Source organism: Chlorella variabilis (genome assembly GCF_000147415.1).
Source record: "Chlorella variabilis unplaced genomic scaffold CHLNCscaffold_35, whole genome shotgun sequence".
Classification (NCBI taxonomy): Eukaryota; Viridiplantae; Chlorophyta; class Trebouxiophyceae; order Chlorellales; family Chlorellaceae; genus Chlorella; species Chlorella variabilis.
This window is the reverse complement of record NW_005435053.1, coordinates 38,145-54,738: the sequence shown is the minus strand read 5'-3', so window position 1 is coordinate 54,738 and position 16,594 is coordinate 38,145. Positions and strand designations below refer to the sequence as shown.

At 69.0% G+C, this 16,594-nt stretch overlaps 6 protein-coding genes across 6 annotated transcripts in view; 5 read left to right on the top strand and 1 right to left on the bottom strand.

Annotated features, from left to right (window-relative positions):
- Window positions 1-159: 159 nt before the first annotated feature.
- CHLNCDRAFT_141507 (hypothetical protein) lies at window positions 160-1,369 on the top strand (the record flags this gene model as incomplete). Its single annotated transcript, XM_005843070.1, has 2 exons — window positions 160-1,135; window positions 1,227-1,369. 2 exons carry the CDS (start codon window positions 160-162, stop codon window positions 1,367-1,369), a joined length of 1,119 nt encoding a protein of 372 aa, XP_005843132.1.
- Window positions 1,370-2,521: 1,152 nt separating this feature from the next.
- Window positions 2,522-3,111, top strand: CHLNCDRAFT_141505 (hypothetical protein; the record flags this gene model as incomplete). Its single annotated transcript, XM_005843069.1, has 2 exons — window positions 2,522-2,927; window positions 3,083-3,111. The coding sequence occupies 2 exons, from the start codon at window positions 2,522-2,524 to the stop codon at window positions 3,109-3,111; spliced, it is 435 nt and encodes a 144-aa protein (XP_005843131.1).
- A 271-nt stretch (window positions 3,112-3,382) lies between these two features.
- Window positions 3,383-4,595, top strand: CHLNCDRAFT_141504 (hypothetical protein; the record flags this gene model as incomplete). The annotated part of the gene is made up of 4 exons (XM_005843068.1): window positions 3,383-3,757; window positions 4,020-4,117; window positions 4,273-4,361; window positions 4,453-4,595. The coding sequence occupies 4 exons, from the start codon at window positions 3,383-3,385 to the stop codon at window positions 4,593-4,595; spliced, it is 705 nt and encodes a 234-aa protein (XP_005843130.1).
- A 1,936-nt stretch (window positions 4,596-6,531) lies between these two features.
- On the top strand, window positions 6,532-7,744 carry CHLNCDRAFT_141502 (hypothetical protein; the record flags this gene model as incomplete). Its single annotated transcript, XM_005843067.1, has 4 exons — window positions 6,532-6,906; window positions 7,169-7,266; window positions 7,422-7,510; window positions 7,602-7,744. The coding sequence occupies 4 exons, from the start codon at window positions 6,532-6,534 to the stop codon at window positions 7,742-7,744; spliced, it is 705 nt and encodes a 234-aa protein (XP_005843129.1).
- Window positions 7,745-7,933: 189 nt separating this feature from the next.
- Window positions 7,934-8,782, bottom strand: CHLNCDRAFT_141501 (hypothetical protein; the record flags this gene model as incomplete). The annotated part of the gene is made up of 4 exons (XM_005843034.1): window positions 7,934-8,013; window positions 8,148-8,252; window positions 8,432-8,536; window positions 8,689-8,782. 4 exons carry the CDS (start codon window positions 8,780-8,782, stop codon window positions 7,934-7,936), a joined length of 384 nt encoding a protein of 127 aa, XP_005843096.1.
- A 4,763-nt stretch (window positions 8,783-13,545) lies between these two features.
- CHLNCDRAFT_28462 (hypothetical protein) overlaps window positions 13,546-16,594 on the top strand; it is a gene marked incomplete at both ends in the record, with an annotated part of 3,409 nt that continues 360 nt past the window's right edge. The window contains 9 exons of the mRNA XM_005843066.1: window positions 13,546-13,675; window positions 13,867-13,929; window positions 14,161-14,288; window positions 14,497-14,643; window positions 14,997-15,056; window positions 15,214-15,265; window positions 15,556-15,646; window positions 15,926-16,048; window positions 16,392-16,530. Of these exons, the coding sequence (XP_005843128.1) occupies window positions 13,546-13,675; window positions 13,867-13,929; window positions 14,161-14,288; window positions 14,497-14,643; window positions 14,997-15,056; window positions 15,214-15,265; window positions 15,556-15,646; window positions 15,926-16,048; window positions 16,392-16,530 (933 nt within the window). The remainder of the gene's footprint in view (window positions 13,676-13,866; window positions 13,930-14,160; window positions 14,289-14,496; window positions 14,644-14,996; window positions 15,057-15,213; window positions 15,266-15,555; window positions 15,647-15,925; window positions 16,049-16,391; window positions 16,531-16,594) is intronic.

Sequence of the window (16,594 nt, the reverse complement as noted above, 5' to 3'; positions counted from 1 at the left end):
CATGGGCAGACAGCGCTGCTGCTGGCAGCTTCGAAGGGACACGAGGCATGTGTGCAGGCATTGCTGGCAGCGGGGGCAAACATTCAGACAGCCCTGCACTGGGCAGCAGAATTCGGCTGCCTGCCAGCAATTCGCTGCCTGGTTGCGGCCGGGGCGAGCATGGTGCTGCAGGATCATCAGGGCCTCACCCCTCGCATGCGTGCAATCAAGCAGAACCAGCTGGGAGCAGCGAAGGTGCTGCTGAAGCTGGAGCAGCAGCATGCGGGAAGGCGTCAGTCGGGTGCGCCCAGCAGCAGGCATTCACGCCGCGAGCACGCTGAAGCCCCGGGGACTGCTCCAGCCTCCACAGCTGCTGCCGAGGCTGCAGCCGAGGCTGCTGCTGCCCAGCTGCTGGCAGAGGAGGAGCTCCAGGAGCAGCAGGCGGGCAGGCAGGCCGCCAAGGCCGCCAAGAGGCAGCGACAGAAGGAGCGGCAGCGACAGCGGGCTGCTGTGCCGGCTGACGAGGCGGGCGAGAGTGCCGCAGGCCAGGCTGCGGTGCCAGCGCCGGCTTCTGAGCAGGCAGAAGATGCATCAATGGCAGCTGCAGCCACATCCACGCCGGCATCGGTAGGTTTCGAGCAGGCAGAGCATTTCACCTCAGCCGCCCGCCCAGCTACGCCCGCCACGCCTGCTGCTGCTACTGGCAGCCGGCAGGGCAGCGGCAAGAAGAAGAAGAACAAGGGAGGAGCGCAGACAGCGGCAGCGCAACCATACGTGCAGGCAGCAGCTGGCAGCGCTGGTGCTGCCACTGCTTCAGCAGACGGGACACCAGAACAAGAAGCAGCGGCAGCAGCTGGAGGCGGCAGCGGTGCCGATGACAGCGCCGAGCTGGCGCTATTGCTGCAGCAGCTGGGGGTGCAGACAGCAGGGGAGGGGCCCTCTGCGGCTGCTCCTGCCGGCTCGCTGCCAGCTTCGAGAACAGCAGCCGAAGAGGCACCAGCGCCAGACCCGGCCCCTCATCCTGCTGCCGCCGCCACCACCACCAGCCTGCCCGCCAGCCTGCTCAGCGAGCTGCTGTGCCCCATCACCCAGGAGCCGATTCATAACCCCGTGGTGGCGGCAGATGGCAACCTGTACGAGCGAGCCGCCATCAAGGGTGGGTGCCGGGCAGTCTGGCTGCTTGGTCGGTGGCTGGCTTGCCGTCCTGGCGCCGGTTGGCTGAAGCCTCTCCACTATGCCCTTTGCAGCCTGGATTGCGCGTCAGAAGGCTGCTGGGCAGGCGCCCTGCTCCCCCCTCACCAATCTGCCGCTGGAGCACTTGATGCTGACCCCTGTGCGGGCGCTGCGCAGCCTGGTGGCGGGAGCCCAGGCGGCGGGGCTGCTGGAGTGAGCAGATGCATGGCGGCCAGCGCCTCTGCTGTTTTCTCTGCTCTGCGTCTGGACCTAGGCATGTCACACTGCAAGGCAGCATCAAGGGGATACAGACGAACCATTTGAAAAGCAAGAAAAGAAGGGAAACTGAGGGGCAACGGCAGAGCACAAACAAAGTTTTGTTTAAACGTGGCATTGGGGCGGACCAAGGGCTTTCCCACCTGCCCTTTGCCTGGGCGCCTGTGCAGGTTATGCACCGCGGCATCCGCACGCTGGTGGAGGCCTGCCCAGGCATGGCGCACATTAACATCGGTAGGAGGCGCCCGCTGCGCTGTGCGCCCGCCCACCTGCTGTGCGACCTGCTCCGCTGCCTGTGCCCAACGCCAAGCGCGTGCGTGGCTGCTTGCGGCACCCCAACACACCCGCACCGCACGCACAGCCTGTGCTGCGCCCTTCCTGCCGCCCCTCCCTGCCCCCTGCAGGCAAGTGCCGGCTGGTGCGGGTGGAGAGCCTGCGGGCGCTGCTGTGCGGCCGGGGCGTGAGGCTGTCGTCCTGCCACTACCTGGACACAGCCTGAGGGCGCAGGGCGCAGGGCGCGCCGCCGTGAGCGGCAGCGAGCGGATGAGGGGGCGGGAGACGGGGGGAAGACGAGCGCAGCACAGCACAGCACAGCTGCGGTGTTTGCCCAGCCGCGGAAGCTCAAGCGAGGCAGGCAGCTAGCCAAGTGTGAGGCAGGCCCTACCAGTGCCGGCCGCAGCCACAGCGCAACCACAGAAGGCTTTGCAACTCCAAATCGTTGCTCTGTTGCTCCACAGACTGGAAGCTCCACAGATCCCTCAGCGCGCAAAGCGGCAGCTGCGACGTGGCGGTGGAAAGCTCATGGGCAGGGAATGCTCCCTGTCGCAGCACAGTGGCTCTTCTACTTCACCTCTGCGCTCCTGCAGCCTTGGACGAGCCAGGCAGAGGCTCCAGCCGCACCTAGGTTCTCGTGACTGCGCCAGATCCTCTGCTCTGTCCTGCTGGCTGCTGTCTCGGTCCCCAGCAGGCACCTGGCGCTGCCCTGAAGCACGCACGAGGCAAGCTGGCTGATGCCGCTGCGGTGGGCAGGCGACCCGCTCCTCAGCCGCCGCTCTTGGACGGCGACGCTCACCGCGGTTGCCTCTTCCTGCAGATGAGCTTGCTGGAGGAAGCGGCTTCAGCAGTTGTTCGCAACAAGCTGCACCGGCTGCAGGCAGCCCTCAGCCAGGAGCCCAGCCTGCTCACTGATAGGGACAGCGACGGCTACACGCTGCTGCACAGGGCAGCCTTCATGGGCAGCACAGAGTGCCTGCGCATTTTGCTGGCGGCTGGTGCCTGCACCAAGGCGACCAGCACTGATGGGGGCATGACAGCTCTTTGCCTGGCGGCGGGTTTGGGGCATGAGGCCTGCGTGCGGGAGCTGCTGGCGGCGGGGGCAAACGTTGAAGCGGCTGCCGCGGCTGGGAGGCGGCCGCTGCACGTTGCCGCCCTGGGAGGCCACCTGGGCTGCTTGCAGCAGCTGCTGGACGCTGGAGCCGATTGCAACGTTGTGGATGATGGTAGGACAACGCCATTAATGATGGCAGCCAGGCAGGGGCATGCACCATGCCTGCAGCTGTTGCTGGCAGCGGGGGCGAACATTGAGGCAGCAGACCAGCATGGGCAGACAGCGCTGCTGCCGGCAGCTTGGAAGGGCCATGAGGCATGTGTGCAGGCATTGCTGGCAGCGGGGGCAACCGTTGAGGCAGCTTGCAATGATGGGTGGACAGCGCTGCTGCTGGCAGCTTGGCAGGGCCATGAGGCATGTGTGCAGGCATTGCTGGCAGCGGGGGCAAACGTTGATGCCGCAGACCGGCATGGGCAGACAGCGCTGCTGCTGGCAGCTTCGAAGGGACACGAGGCATGTGTGCAGGCATTGCTGGCAGCGGGGGCAAACATTCAGACAGCCCTGCACTGGGCAGCAGAATTCGGCTGCCTGCCAGCAATTCGCTGCCTGGTTGCGGCCGGGGCGAGCATGGTGCTGCAGGATCATCAGGGCCTCACCCCTCGCATGCGTGCAATCAAGCAGAACCAGCTGGGAGCAGCGAAGGTGCTGCTGAAGCTGGAGCAGCAGCATGCGGGAAGGCGTCAGTCGGGTGCGCCCAGCAGCAGGGCCCCACACCAGGAGCAGGAGGAAGCCCAGGGGACTGCTTTAGCCTCCCTGGCTGCTGCCGAGGCTGCAGCTGACGCTGCCGCCGCCAAGCTGCTGGCAGAGGAGGAGCTCCAGGAGCAGCAGGCGGGCAGGCAGGCCGCCAAGGCCGCCAAGAGGCAGCGACAGAAGGAGCGGCAGCGACAGCGGGCTGCTGTGCCGGCCGGAGAGGCGGGCGAGAGTGCCGCAGGCCAGGCAGCAGTGCGAGCGCCGGCTTTACAGCAGGCAGAAGATGCATCAATGGCAGCTGCAGGCACATCTACGCCGGCATCGGTAGGTTTCGAGCAGGCAGAGCATTTCACCTCAGCCACCCGCCCAGCTACGCCCGCCACGCCTGCTGCTGCTACTGGCAGCCGGCAGGGCAGCAGCAAGAGGAAGAAGAACAAGGGAGGAGCGCAGACGGCGGCAGCGCAACCACACGCGCAGGCAGCAGGTGGAAGCGCTGGTGCTGCCACTGCTTCAGCAGACGGGACACCAGAACAAGGAGCAGCGGCAGCGGCTGGAGGCAGCCGCGGTGCCGATGACAGCGCCGAGCTGGCGCTACTGCTGCAGCAGCTGGGGGTGCAGACAGCAGGGGAGGGGCCCTCTGCGGCTGCTCCTGCCGGCTCGCTGCCAGCCACGAGCACAGCCGCAGAAGACTCACCAGCGCCAGACAGTTTCCCGGCCCCTCATCCTGCTGCCGCCACCACCACCAGCCTGCCCCCTGGCCTGCTCAGCGAGCTGCTGTGCCCCATCACCCAGGAGCCGCTGCAAGACCCCGTGGTGGCGGCGGATGGCAACCTGTACGAGCGAGCCGCCATCAAGGGTGGGTGCCGGGCAGTCTGGCTGCTTGGTCGGTGGCTGGCTTGCCGTCCTGGCGCCGGTTGGCTGAAGCCTCTCCACTATGCCCTTTGCAGCCTGGATTGCGCGTCAGAAGGCTGCTGGGCAGGCGCCCTGCTCCCCCCTCACCAATCTGCCGCTGGAGCACTTGATGCTGACCCCTGTGCGGGCGCTGCGCAGCCTGGTGGCGGGAGCCCAGGCGGCGGGGCTGCTGGAGTGAGCAGATGCATGGCGGCCAGCGCCTCTGCTGTTTTCTCTGCTCTGCGTCTGGACCTAGGCATGTCACACTGCAAGGCAGCATCAAGGGGATACAGACGAACCATTTGAAAAGCAAGAAAAGAAGGGAAACTGAGGGGCAACGGCAGAGCACAAACAAAGTTTTGTTTAAACGTGGCATTGGGGCGGACCAAGGGCTTTCCCACCTGCCCTTTGCCTGGGCGCCTGTGCAGGTTATGCACCGCGGCATCCGCACGCTGGTGGAGGCCTGCCCAGGCATGGCGCACATTAACATCGGTAGGAGGCGCCCGCTGCGCTGTGCACCCGCCCACCTGCTGTGCGACCTGCTCCGCTGCCTGCGCCCAACGCCAAGCGCGTGCGGGGCTGCTTGCGGCACCCCAACACACCCGCACCGCACGCACAGCCTGTGCTGCGCCCTTCCTGCCGCCCCTCCCTGCCCCCTGCAGGCAAGTGCCGGCTGGTGCGGGTGGAGAGCCTGCGGGCGCTGCTATGCGGCCGGGGCGTGAGGCTGTCGTCCTGCCACTACCTGGACACAGCCTGAGAGCGCAGGGCGCAGGGCGCAGGGCGCGCCGCCGTGAGCGGCAGCGAGCGGATGAGGGGGCGGGAGACGGGGGGAAGACGAGCGCAGCACAGCACAGCGCAGGTGCGGCGTTTGCCCAACCGCGGAAGCTCAAGCAAGGCAGGCAGCTAGCCAAGTGTGAGGCAGGCCCTACCAGTGCCGGCTGAAGCCACCAGCCCAACCACCAGAAGGCTTTTGCAACTCCAAATTCGTTGCTCTGTTGCTCCACAGACTGGAAGCTCCACAGATCCCTCAGCACACAAAGCGGCAGCTGCGACGTGGCGGTGGAAAGCTCAGCCCAGGGGCTCAGCGGCCCTTCTGCTTTGCCTGTACCTCTCGCAGCCTTGGACAGCCAGGCAGAGGCTCCAGCTTGACCTAGGTTCTCGTGGCTGCCACAGCTCCTTTGCTGCTGTCTGCTGCTCCATCGTGCTGCTGCGGTGTCAACAGGCACCTGGCGCTGCCCTGAAGCACGCACGAGGCAAGCTGTCTGGTGCCGTCACGCTGGGCAGGCGACCCGCTCCTCAGCCGCCGCTCTTGGACGGCGCCGCTCACACCACACGGCTGCCTCTTCCTGCAGATGAGCTTGCTGGAGGAAGCGGGTTCAGCAGTGCAGTGCAACAATGTGCAACGGCTGCAGGCAGCACTCAGCCAGCAGCCCAGCCTACTCACCGACAGGGACCGCGACAGCCGTACGCTGCTGCAAAGGGCAGCATTCATGGGCAGCACAGAGTGCCTGCGCATTTTGCTGGCGGCTGGTGCCTGCACCAAGGCGACCAGCACTGATGGGGGCATGACAGCTCTTTGCCTGGCGGCGGGTTTGGGGCACGAGGCCTGCGTGCGGGAGCTGCTGGCGGCGGGGGCAAACGTTGAAGCGGCTGCCGTGGTTGGGAGGCGTCCGCTGCACGTTGCCGCCCTGGGAGGCCACCTGGGCTGCTTGCAGCAGCTGCTGGACGCTGGAGCCGATTGCAACGTTGTGGATGATGGTGGGGCAACGGCATTGATGTGGGCAGCCCAGCAGGGGCATGCATCATGCCTGCAACTGTTGCTGGCGGCTGGGGCCAGCATTGATGCAACGGACCAACAAGGGCAGACAGCGCTGCACCTGGCAGCTTGGAAGGGCCACGAGGCATGTGTGCAGGCATTGCTGGCAGCGGGGGCAAACGTGGAGCCCGTTCTCGATGACGGCACCACACCCCTGCATTTTGCAGCCGCCGCCGGGCACACAGCATGCCTCAGCCTGCTGATTGCTGCCCATGCCAATCTTGAGGCAGCCGACAGCCTCCAAGTGACAGCCCTGCACTGGGCAGCAGAGTTCGGCTGCCTGCCAGCAATTCGCTGCCTGGTTGCGGCCGGGGCGAGCATGGTGCTGCAGGATCATCAGGGCCTCACCCCTCGCATGCGTGCAATCAAGCAGAACCAGCTGGGAGCAGCGAAGGTGCTGCTGAAGCTGGAGCAGCAGCAGGCGGGAAGGCGTCAGTCGGGTGTGCCCAGCAGCAGGCATTCACGCCGCGAGCACGCTGAAGCCCCGGGGACTGCTCCAGCCTCCACAGCTGCTGCCGAGGCTGCAGCCGAGGCTGCTGCTGCCCAGCTGCTGGCAGAGGAGGAGCTCCAGAAGCAGCAGGCGGCCAGGCAGGCGGCCAAGGCCTCCAAGCGGCAGCGACAGAAAGAGCGGCAGCGCCAGCGGGCTGCTGTGCCGGCCGGAGAGGCGGGCGAGAGTGCCGCAGGCCAGGCAGCAGTGCGAGCGCCGGCTTTACAGCAGGCAGAAGATGCATCAATGGCAGCTGCAGGCACATCTACGCCGGCATCGGTAGGTTTCGAGCAGGCAGAGCATTTCACCTCAGCCACCCGCCCAGCTACGCCCGCCACGCCTGCTGCTGCTACTGGCAGCCGGCAGGGCAGCAGCAAGAGGAAGAAGAACAAGGGAGGAGCGCAGACGGCGGCAGCGCAACCACACGCGCAGGCAGCAGGTGGAAGCGCTGGTGCTGCCACTGCTTCAGCAGACGGGACACCAGAACAAGAAGCAGCGGCAGCAGCTGGAGGCGGCAGCGGTGCCGATGACAGCGCCGAGCTGGCGCTACTGCTGCAGCAGCTGGGGGTGCAGACAGCAGGGGAGGGGCCCTCTGCGGCTGCTCCTGCCGGCTCGCTGCCAGCCACGAGCACAGCCGCAGAAGACTCACCAGCGCCAGACAGTTTCCCGGCCCCTCATCCTGCTGCCGCCACCACCACCAGCCTGCCCCCTGGCCTGCTCAGCGAGCTGCTGTGCCCCATCACCCAGGAGCCGATTCATAACCCCGTGGTGGCGGCGGATGGCAACCTGTACGAGCGAGCCGCCATCAAGGGTGGGTGCCGGGCAGTCTGGCTGCTTGGTCGGTGGCTGGCTTGCCGTCCTGGCGCCGGTTGGCTGAAGCCTCTCCACTATGCCCTTTGCAGCCTGGATTGCGCGTCAGAAGGCTGCTGGGCAGGCGCCCTGCTCCCCCCTCACCAATCTGCCGCTGGAGCACTTGATGCTGACCCCTGTGCGGGCGCTGCGCAGCCTGGTGGCGGGAGCCCAGGCGGCGGGGCTACTGGAGTGAGCAGATGCACGGCGGTCAGCGCCTCTGCTGTTCTCTCTGCTCTGCGTCTGGTCCTAGGCATGTCACACCACAAGGCAGCATCAAGGGGATACGGACAAACCATTTGAAAAAAAAAAAGAAGGGAAAATTGAGGCGCGGCGGCACACAAACAAAACGTGGCTTGGGGGTGGACCAGGGGCTTCCGGAGCCCTAGGCGGGGTGGCCCTTGATGAAGGCAGCAGCCGCCTGCCCCGCCGCTTCTGTGGTGGGCGCGTCCTCCAGCTCGGAAGCTGCAGCAGGGGAGCAGCGGCGGCAGCGGCGGCGGTTGTGTGCAGCCGAATACCCTGCTGCGCCCCCTTTCGTGCATGGCCAAGCAAGCAATGCGCAGCAGGGCGCTCCGACTCGAGAGACACAACTCACTCACTCAGCTTGGCTGCCACCACGCCACCCTTCCACAGCACCAGCGTGGGCACCCCTGCCAGCTGGAAGCGGGGGTCTTTCCGCAGCGGGTGGTCCGACGTCTTCCAGCCTGCGGCGGCAGAGCCAAAGGCGGGCAACCAACGTCGCCGACAGGAATGGGCAGGTGCAGGGGTGCAGCGGTGAAAAGGGAGCGGCGACAGCAGCGTCAATGGCGAGGCAGGCCTGCGCGCGAGCCAGGCAGCGCTGTGCACAAGGGAAGGGGCAGCGGCAGGCCGCTGCGGCACGCACTGGGCGACTGCTTGGCAACGTCCACCACCAGCAGGGTGCCGCCCGCGGCCGCCACCACCTCCTTCACAGCGCCAAGGCTCCGCCGGCAGTCGCCACACCAGTCGGCTGCAGTGCGGGACACAGCAGAGGGCTGGGTGGAGAGACAAGGGGTCGGGGGATATCAGAGGCAGCGTGCCGCACGCAGGAGCGCGGGCAGTGAGCAAGGCGGCGGCTGGCGGTCGGCGCGGCATTGACCGCCCAGCGGCATGCTCCCTGACCCTTGAAGAGCACATATGCGCTGTCTAGGCCCCCGAGGGCGTGCTCCACGCCAGCCAGGCCGTCGTCAAGGGAGACTTCTGAGAGGCCGCCCATGCTCTGGTGCTGCCGCAGCCCGGCGGGCAACCGATGTGCCACTCGCTGCCTGGTATTGATCAAAGGCGGTGGCGCACGCGCAGGGGCTGCACAGCGGCTTGCAGCGCGCAGGCTGAGGGCGCAAAAAGCGGCGGGGAGCCTGCTTTGCCTGCAGGGCAGAGTACAGTGCGGGGGCACGCAGCAGAGTGCAGGCGCAATGCAGGCAGGCATCTTGTCGGCGCTGTTTTGCAGGCACCCAGGGCGCCAGCTGGGCGGCAGGGCGCCGGCGGGCCGCGGGCGGTCACGACGGGGACTCCCGCCGGCAGAAGAGACAATATGACCGAGGAGGCCGCTGCCTTAAGCTTGCGCATGTTTCACCAGAGTGCTTGTGAGTCGGGTGCTGTGCCACACACTGTACACGACTGCCGCTGCGCCAGCCTCCGCTGCACACTTGCCAATGACGCCCCCGCAGAAGCAGCATGGGGTTCAGGATGGGGCTGAGAACTTCCTCAGGTTCACCCCTGCCTCCTTCCCGTGCGAATACTCGAAATACTGCCTACTGCTTGGTAGTAGCGACACACTCCGGCAGCGGTGCCCGTTGACCGCCTGGAGGCGAGTGGCCTTGCGGCAGCCTGCAGCTGTTGTTCAGTCACCTGCAGGGTGCTGCATTGCCTCACTCATTCGAGAGCATGCTCTGCACCACCCTGTTGGCTGCTTGTAGAGGTCTTGCCATGTGCATGCTGCGGCTCGGGATTCCCGGCCGCTTGGCAGCAGGTCACATGCAGCAGTGCACATGACTTGGGGGAAGGGCATCTGGGGTTCCTTCTCATCCTGCTGTACACGCGGCACTCATCCTGCGTACACGCGTGGCCAGGCTGGCGGGTTGCTTGGAGAAGCTGGGTGACGCTCCTTGGAGCTCCGCCGCTCATCTTTGCTGCACCCAAAGTGCCTGTGCTTTGTGAATTGCCTGCTGCTCATCGCCTGTCTTGTACAGTTGCCAGCGGCGGTTGTCCCGGCGAAGCCATCGCCTGGCCTAGGACTCTGCTAGCGGCCCTCCAGCCGGCTCGCAGCCCCTGTCTACGACTTGGGCAGCGTCCAGCAGGCGCCGAGTGCAGCAGGCAGCCGCGGGTGCCTCCTCCTGGTGCCATTCGAGGTGCGGTTGCCGCCCCGCCCAACCGCAGACCGGTGCGACGATCCCGGTCGGCGCCAGGGAGATCCTGAAGGGCTGTGAGGTGAGCAGGGGCGCCGCAGCGGCCCAGGGAGGCCCCCGCCGCCCCCAACTACTTCTTGGACGGTGGGAATGTGGGATGGGCGCTGCCCCATCGCCGCCCCAGCCCGCTCAGATGATTTGTGCAGCTTACTGCCAAGCACCTGCAGCAGTAGGCTGGCGCCGCGCCGCCGCACCCGGGCACCCGCGCGCCGCCTTCCACCCGCCCGCCAGCCGCCCCCTGGTGCCTGCTGCAGGCTGGCGCGCCGCGGTCCCGCGAGCGCGCGAGCGGCCTCCCCAGCCCCACCGGGCCCCCCAGCACATGAGCGGCGCGCGCCAGCCGGGCCCCACGGCCGGCGGCTGGGAGCCCGAGGCCACGGCACCCGTCAAGATGCCGCCCTCCGGCCCCGCACTCAACACCGTCAACCTGTCGGCCGTGTCTGCCACGCTGGGCGCCGCCGGCGCCGGCACCTCCCCCGCCTACTCCTCCTCCTCCTCCCCTTTCCCCCGCGGCAGCAGCTCACACAGCTCTCCCTACAACATCTCGCGCACCGGCAGCGGCGCGTCAGACGGATCCCACCACGCCGCTCCCCACGAGATGCCCGCCGCCGCCGTGGGCGCGCACCCCGGCGAGCTGACAGCCGCCGCGCTGCAGGCGCTGAGCCGGCAGGCCAGCCTGGCGGCCGCCGCCGCCGCGGGCAGCGCCGGCGGCAGCCGCTCCGCCTCGCCGCACGGCGCCAGCACGCCGCGCCCCCACCCGGGCCGCTCCAACCTGGGCCCCTCGGCCGGCGCCGAGGTGCCTCTGAGCCTGGAGGCCACGCTGCAAGGTGCGGGGGCAGCAGAGGGGAGCCCCCCTAGGGTGCGGTTGTGCGGGCCGCTGCTGCCCTGCATGCTGCGGTGCCCGCCAGGCCGCCTCCAGAGCGACCCTGGTGGCAGGAAGGACAGCGGCGCGGGCAGCTCCTGCGGGGGAATCTTCGGTCCACCCAGCGGGCTGACACCGTGCGCCGGCTGCCCGCACCTCCCTGCAGGCCTGTCTATCAGCGGCGTGGCGTCGCCCCCCGCCCCGGGGCTGCTCAACTTCCACGCGCCGCCTAGCGGGGCGCTGCCGCAGCAGGCGCCCGTTGAGGTGTATGCCAAGTTCCCGCAGGTGGGTGGGTTGAATGGGTGTGTTGGGGGCTGGCCTGGCCGGCTGCGTTTCGGGGTGTGGCGTGCCGCTACGGGCGCTGGCTGGGAGACTGCGCGGGGGGTGCAGGGGGGTGGCTGTCGGGTGGGGTGGTGGCAGCGGGCCTGGGCGGGGCTGGGAGGGCTGGCTGCAGCGGCTGTTGCGGCTGGTTGGAATGCTGGCTGGCTGGCTGGCTGGCTGGGGCAGGCTGCTTCGGGGCTGCCGGGCTGCTGCACGCCTCGCAGAGCAGGTGTGCATGGTAGCCGCCGCTTGGGTTGTTTGGCACTCCTGACGTGGCGTGCCCGCTGCTGGCTGCCGGCCCGCGCGCAGGAGCAGGCCGGCTTTGGCCGCCCCGCGCAGCACAGCGGCCGCAGCGGCGGCGCGCCGCGCCACGCCGGCCACTTTGCGGGCTACGGCCCCGCGCACGGCACGCCGCTGGGCGCCGGCGCGGCGCCCTTCACCCCCGCCGTCCCGCCGCCTGCCAGCATCCACGGCGGTGCCGGCTACGCGCCGCCTGCCATGCCTGCGCCCCACCAGCCCGCTTTCTTCGTCGGCTCGCCGCCGGGCGGGTACGGCGTGCCGATGTACCACCCTCCGCCGCATGCCGCGGGGGTGCCCCCGGTGCCCGCCACCGCAGGCTTCCCTGCCCCCGCCTACTATCCCCAGGTGTGCCAGGGCTGGGCCTCCTCGCTGCTCAGGCAGAGGCAGCCGCGTCGGGGGTGCAGAGGCCCGTCCGCGCCCCCGCCGCCTCTTACCCTCCCCGCCTCCGCTGCCTCTCCCCTGCTGCGCCCTCCACCAGCCCTTCCCTCCCACCCACTCGCACGCGCATGCCCCCCACCTGGCGCCGCCGCAGCACATGAGCGCACCCCACCAGCAGCAGCAGGGTCACCCCGCCTACGTGATGCCCCACCCTTACTACGGAATGGTGCCGGGGCCCTACCCCCACCAGCCCGCCGCGCCCTATGGCGTCTACGGCCCGCCGCCCCCCCAGGGTGAGCCCTCCCGCCGCGCCGCGCCGGTTGCCGCGCATCACACCTGTCCTCCCCCAGCCAGGCTTGCTTGCGCCTGCTGCTTTGGTGTTGACATGCCTGGCGAGACCCCTGCCCTGCCTTGGACCCCGTCTGCCCTGACGGCCTGGGCTGCCCTCCCTCTTCTTCGCCTGCTAGCAGGCATGGGCGGCGGCCCCGGCGGCGGCAAGGCGGCGGCGCAGGCGTACGAAGCTGCCGAGTATGCGCGGCAGTACCAGGCCATGATGTCGTACATGCAGGTACTGTGCCGCTGTACCGCAGCATTCCGTCGACTCGCGTGTCGCCCTGGGCTTGTTGCCTCAAGAATGTGTTTTCACCCGGCTGCCTGCAGGGCTTTGGCATGATGGTGTCGCCGTCCGGCAGCCCCGAGCGCATGAGCCGCAACTCGTCCCAGCCCAGCTTCCGCCGCACCAGCAGCCAGGTGCGGCCCCCGCCCTCGCCCTCGCCTGCGCCTGGCCCCGCCTCCCGCCTGTGCTGAAGCTGCGCCTGGTGACGGATAAGTCTCCTGCGCCCCCACCGCTGCCCCCGCAGGAGCGCCAGGACGGGCGGGGCCGGCTGTCGGGCGGCCGCCCCTCGCGCCTCAGGTGCGCACGCCGGCAGCCCCGCCTGTGCCGGCTTCACCCAGCCGGCCGCTCGGCTCCTCGGGCAGTGCCCCACCCTTGGCCTGGCCCGCACCTTGACCGCCCTGCCTGGCTGCCTCCCTCTCGCCCCTACTCGTGCCGCAGCCTGGACATGAGCGCCAGCAAGAGCGAGAACGGCGACGCGCACAGGCTGGACCCGGAGCTGGCGGTGAGCTGTGCTGTGGGCTGGGCTGGGCTGGGCTGGCACTCTTTTGAGCTGTGGGGTGTGGGGTGTGGGCTGGGCTGGGCTGGCAGCACGGGCGCAGGCTCCCTTCCAGCAGGAACCTGCTGCTGCTGTTGCGGCGGCGGCGGCGGCCGCTGCTGCTCCTTGCACCCACAAGATACGAGCAGAGCTGGAGCCGCAGCCAACCTGCGCACCCTCTCCCCTTGAATGAGCGCCTCACTTTGCGCCCCACACCCACCCACCCACCCACATACACACACACCTCCCTTCCCCGCTGCAGCCGCTGGTGGCGGAGGACAAGGCGGAGCTGCAGTCTGAGCTGCTGGAGGAGTTCAAGGCAACGCGGGACGGCGGCGCAGGCGGCAGGCTGTGGACTCTGCAGGTGAGGGGGTGTGTGGGCTGGCCGGCTGGCGGCTGGAGTGGCGGGCAGACGTGGCAGCCCCAGGCCCTGCTGACCGGCTGGGTGTCGGTCGCGTGCGGGGTGGCCGGCAAGCCGCTGTCCAGTCGGGGTGGCCGTGCAAGCTGCTGCCAAAGCCGAACAACTGTGCATGCTGTGCATGCTGCCTGCCCCCCCCACACACGCATGTGCGCACACACACCCTTTGCCTCCCCACAGGAGCTGCGCGGCCAGCTGTACCCCTTCTGCCGCGACCAGCACGGCTCCCGCCTGGTGCAGCAGCAGCTGGAGACGGCGGCGCCCGAGGAGCTGACTGGTGGGTGGGGTGGGCAGAGGAGTGCTTTGGTGGCGAGCAGGGGAGGCGGTTGGGCGTGGCTGGCTGGATGCCCCCAGCCTGCAGGCTGGCTGTCCTGCTTTGCGTGCTGCCTACTTTCCAGTTTCCTCGTCGCCATCCCCGCCTGCCCTGCCCCTCGCCTGCCTGCCCTTGCCTGCCCTGCCCGCCTGCAGCGCTGTTTGGCGAGGTGCGCCACAAGCTGCTGCCGCTCATGGTGGACGTGTTTGGGAACTACGGTGAGCATGGGGGAGAAGGAGGGAAGGACGGGGGAGAGAGGGACCCTGCAGCCACCTCTGGGCGCTGTGCTGCGGGTGTTGGGGGTGCCACCGACACCCTGTTTTCAGCCGGGGAGCCCCTTCGCGGCCCGCTGGGCCAGGGCTCCCCTGCCGGTCGTGCACACACCTCGCCACTGGAACACCTGGCCTCTCTCCTGGCCTCTCACCCGCCCTGCCTGCGCCCCCCTGCAGTGGTCCAGCGCTTCCTGGAGCGCGGCGGCGCCGAGGTGCAGGCGGCGGTGGCGGAGGCGATCCGCGGCAAGGCGCTGCCCCTCAGCCTGCAGATGTACGGGTGCCGGGTGGTGCAGAAGGCGCTCGAGGTGAGCAGGGGCCAGCTCCCAGGGCAGCCGGGAGCGTGGCTAGGGTTTTGTTCGTTGGCATGGTCGAGGCGGCGACCGGGCTAGCCGGGTCTGCCGCGCCAGCCTCTCAGGCACCCGCGCGCAGCCGGTTCTGCATTCTGCCGGCCCTCTCACCACCCCTTCCTGTCGCGCCGCACCCCATCCCGCCACCCCCACCCCCGGCCCGCAGGTGCTGCCGCAGCAGCAGCGCGTGTCCATCTGCCGGGAGCTGACGGAGCACACGCTGCGGTGCGTGCGCGACCAGAACGGGAACCACGTGGTGCAGAAATGCATCGAGTGCGTGCAGCCCTCGGGGCCGGCGCGAGACATGATCGAGGTGCGGGCGGAAGAGCGCCGCTGGCGGGCTGCCGCCTGCCTGCTGCATGTGTGTGTGTGTGTGTGTGTGTGTGTGTGTGTGCGCGCGTGAGCCTCGTTTGTTCCGTGGTTTGTGCTTTGGTGTGCTTTTCCCACGCTGGGATGTGTGTTCTTTCTTTCTTGTGGTTTGGGATGGCGGCTGCGGCCGTGGGTTGGGCCGGGGTGGCGGGGGCGTGGGGAGCGGACACAGCCCTCGCTGTTGTGCCCACCTCGATGCCGAGCGTTTGTGCGGCTCTCAGATCCTCGCCCTGCCTTGCCATACGCCGCCCCGCGCCGCCCCCCGCCTGCCCTCCCCTCTTGCCCCGCCGCCTGCAGATCATCGTCAACAAAGGCCAGGCGCTGTCCACCCACACCTTTGGCTGCCGCCTGGTGCAGGTGGGCGGCCCGCAAGCCTGCCTCGCCCTGCTGCCTCCGCGGCGCCGGTGTGCTGCCGCCACCTCAACCCCAGCTTGGCTTTGCCCTCCTGCCATCAGCCCTGGTTCTCACCCCGTCCACTGCCCTGCCTGCTGTCCCGCCTGTTTTTGTACTGCAGCGTGTGCTGGAGTTCTGCTCCATCGCCGAGCTGCGTGAGAAGGTCATCTCGGGTGGGCTGCCTGCTGTGGGGCCGTGCGTGCGTGTGTGTGCGTGTTGTTGTGCTGCGTGTGCGCGCTCTGAGTCAGCGCCGAACCAGCTGTTGCTGGCTGCCTGGAGTCGGCGAGGCCTGGGCGGACCAGCACAGCCGCGTTGCGCGAGCGCCCTGATTGCCAGCAGGGGCACCCGCCCCCTTGCCCCTTTCTTCGCGTCAGCCCTCCCACCCTGTGCTGCCTGCTTGCCTGCCTGCCTGCGTCCCTTGGCTGCCTGCCCACGCCCCCCTGCCTCCCTCCCCGCCCCGCAGACGTCCTGGACAGCACGCTGCAGCTGAGCCACGACCAGTACGGCAACTATGTGGTGCAGCACCTGGTGGCCAAGGGGCCAGGGCCCGCCAGGTGGGCTGGGGATGCACGCGGGGCAGGCGCCTGGCAGCCGCTCCTTGCAGCACTGGGAGCTGCCTGGAGGCCCGGCAGCCGCTCCTTGCCGCCTGCCTGCCTCCCCGCTGCTGCGCCACGTCGGCCCCCATGTGCGAATCAAGTACCCACCCCGTACCTTTTCCCAGCCCCGCCACAAGCGCCATCGCGTGCTCCTGGGCCCTGCCCCCCCCCCCCCCCCCCCACCACGCACGTCAACGCATGCATGCTCGCCTGGCGCCCCGCTCCCGCCCCCCGCAGGGAGTCGATTGTGGCCAAGGTGGCCCCCCAGGTGATGACCCTGGCGCAGCACAAGTACGCCAGCAACGTGGTGGAGGCGTGCCTGAAGCACAGCGGGCAGGCGCACAGGGACGCCATCGTCGAGTGAGTGAGCGGGGGGCCTGGCCGGGCTGGGCTGGGCTGGGCTGGGCTGCCTGGCTGGCTTGGCGGGCTGGCGGGCCGGCCAGTGGCTGGCCTGAGCGAGGGCCATGAGCGGCGGCGGGGGCCAGGGCGCGGCATGCCCCTGATTGGAAAGCCGCAGGCCTGGCCGCTCGGGGGGCAGGTGCCGTTGGGAGCGAGGCGGGGCACGAGGGCATGCGTGCCAGCCGCCGCCCGTGCACGCCCTCGGGCCTCTCCCCGGCTCCCCTTACTCCTCCGCTGTCCCTCCCCCAAAACGCCACCCGTCTCCTTCACCCCCGTGCCTGCCTGCCTCCTCCCCTTGTCCCAGCCAAATGATCCGCGAGTCTGGGGCCCGCCCCGCCGCCCTCACCGCCCTCATGCGCGACCAGTACGGCAACTATGTGGTGCAGCGCGCCCTGGAGGTGGCCACCCCGCCGCAGCGCGCCGCCCTGCTGGCGGCCATCAAGGTGGGCCCATCATGGGGTGGGGGTGGGGGTGGGGGTAGGAGTGGCTTGTGATCATAGTGCGGGG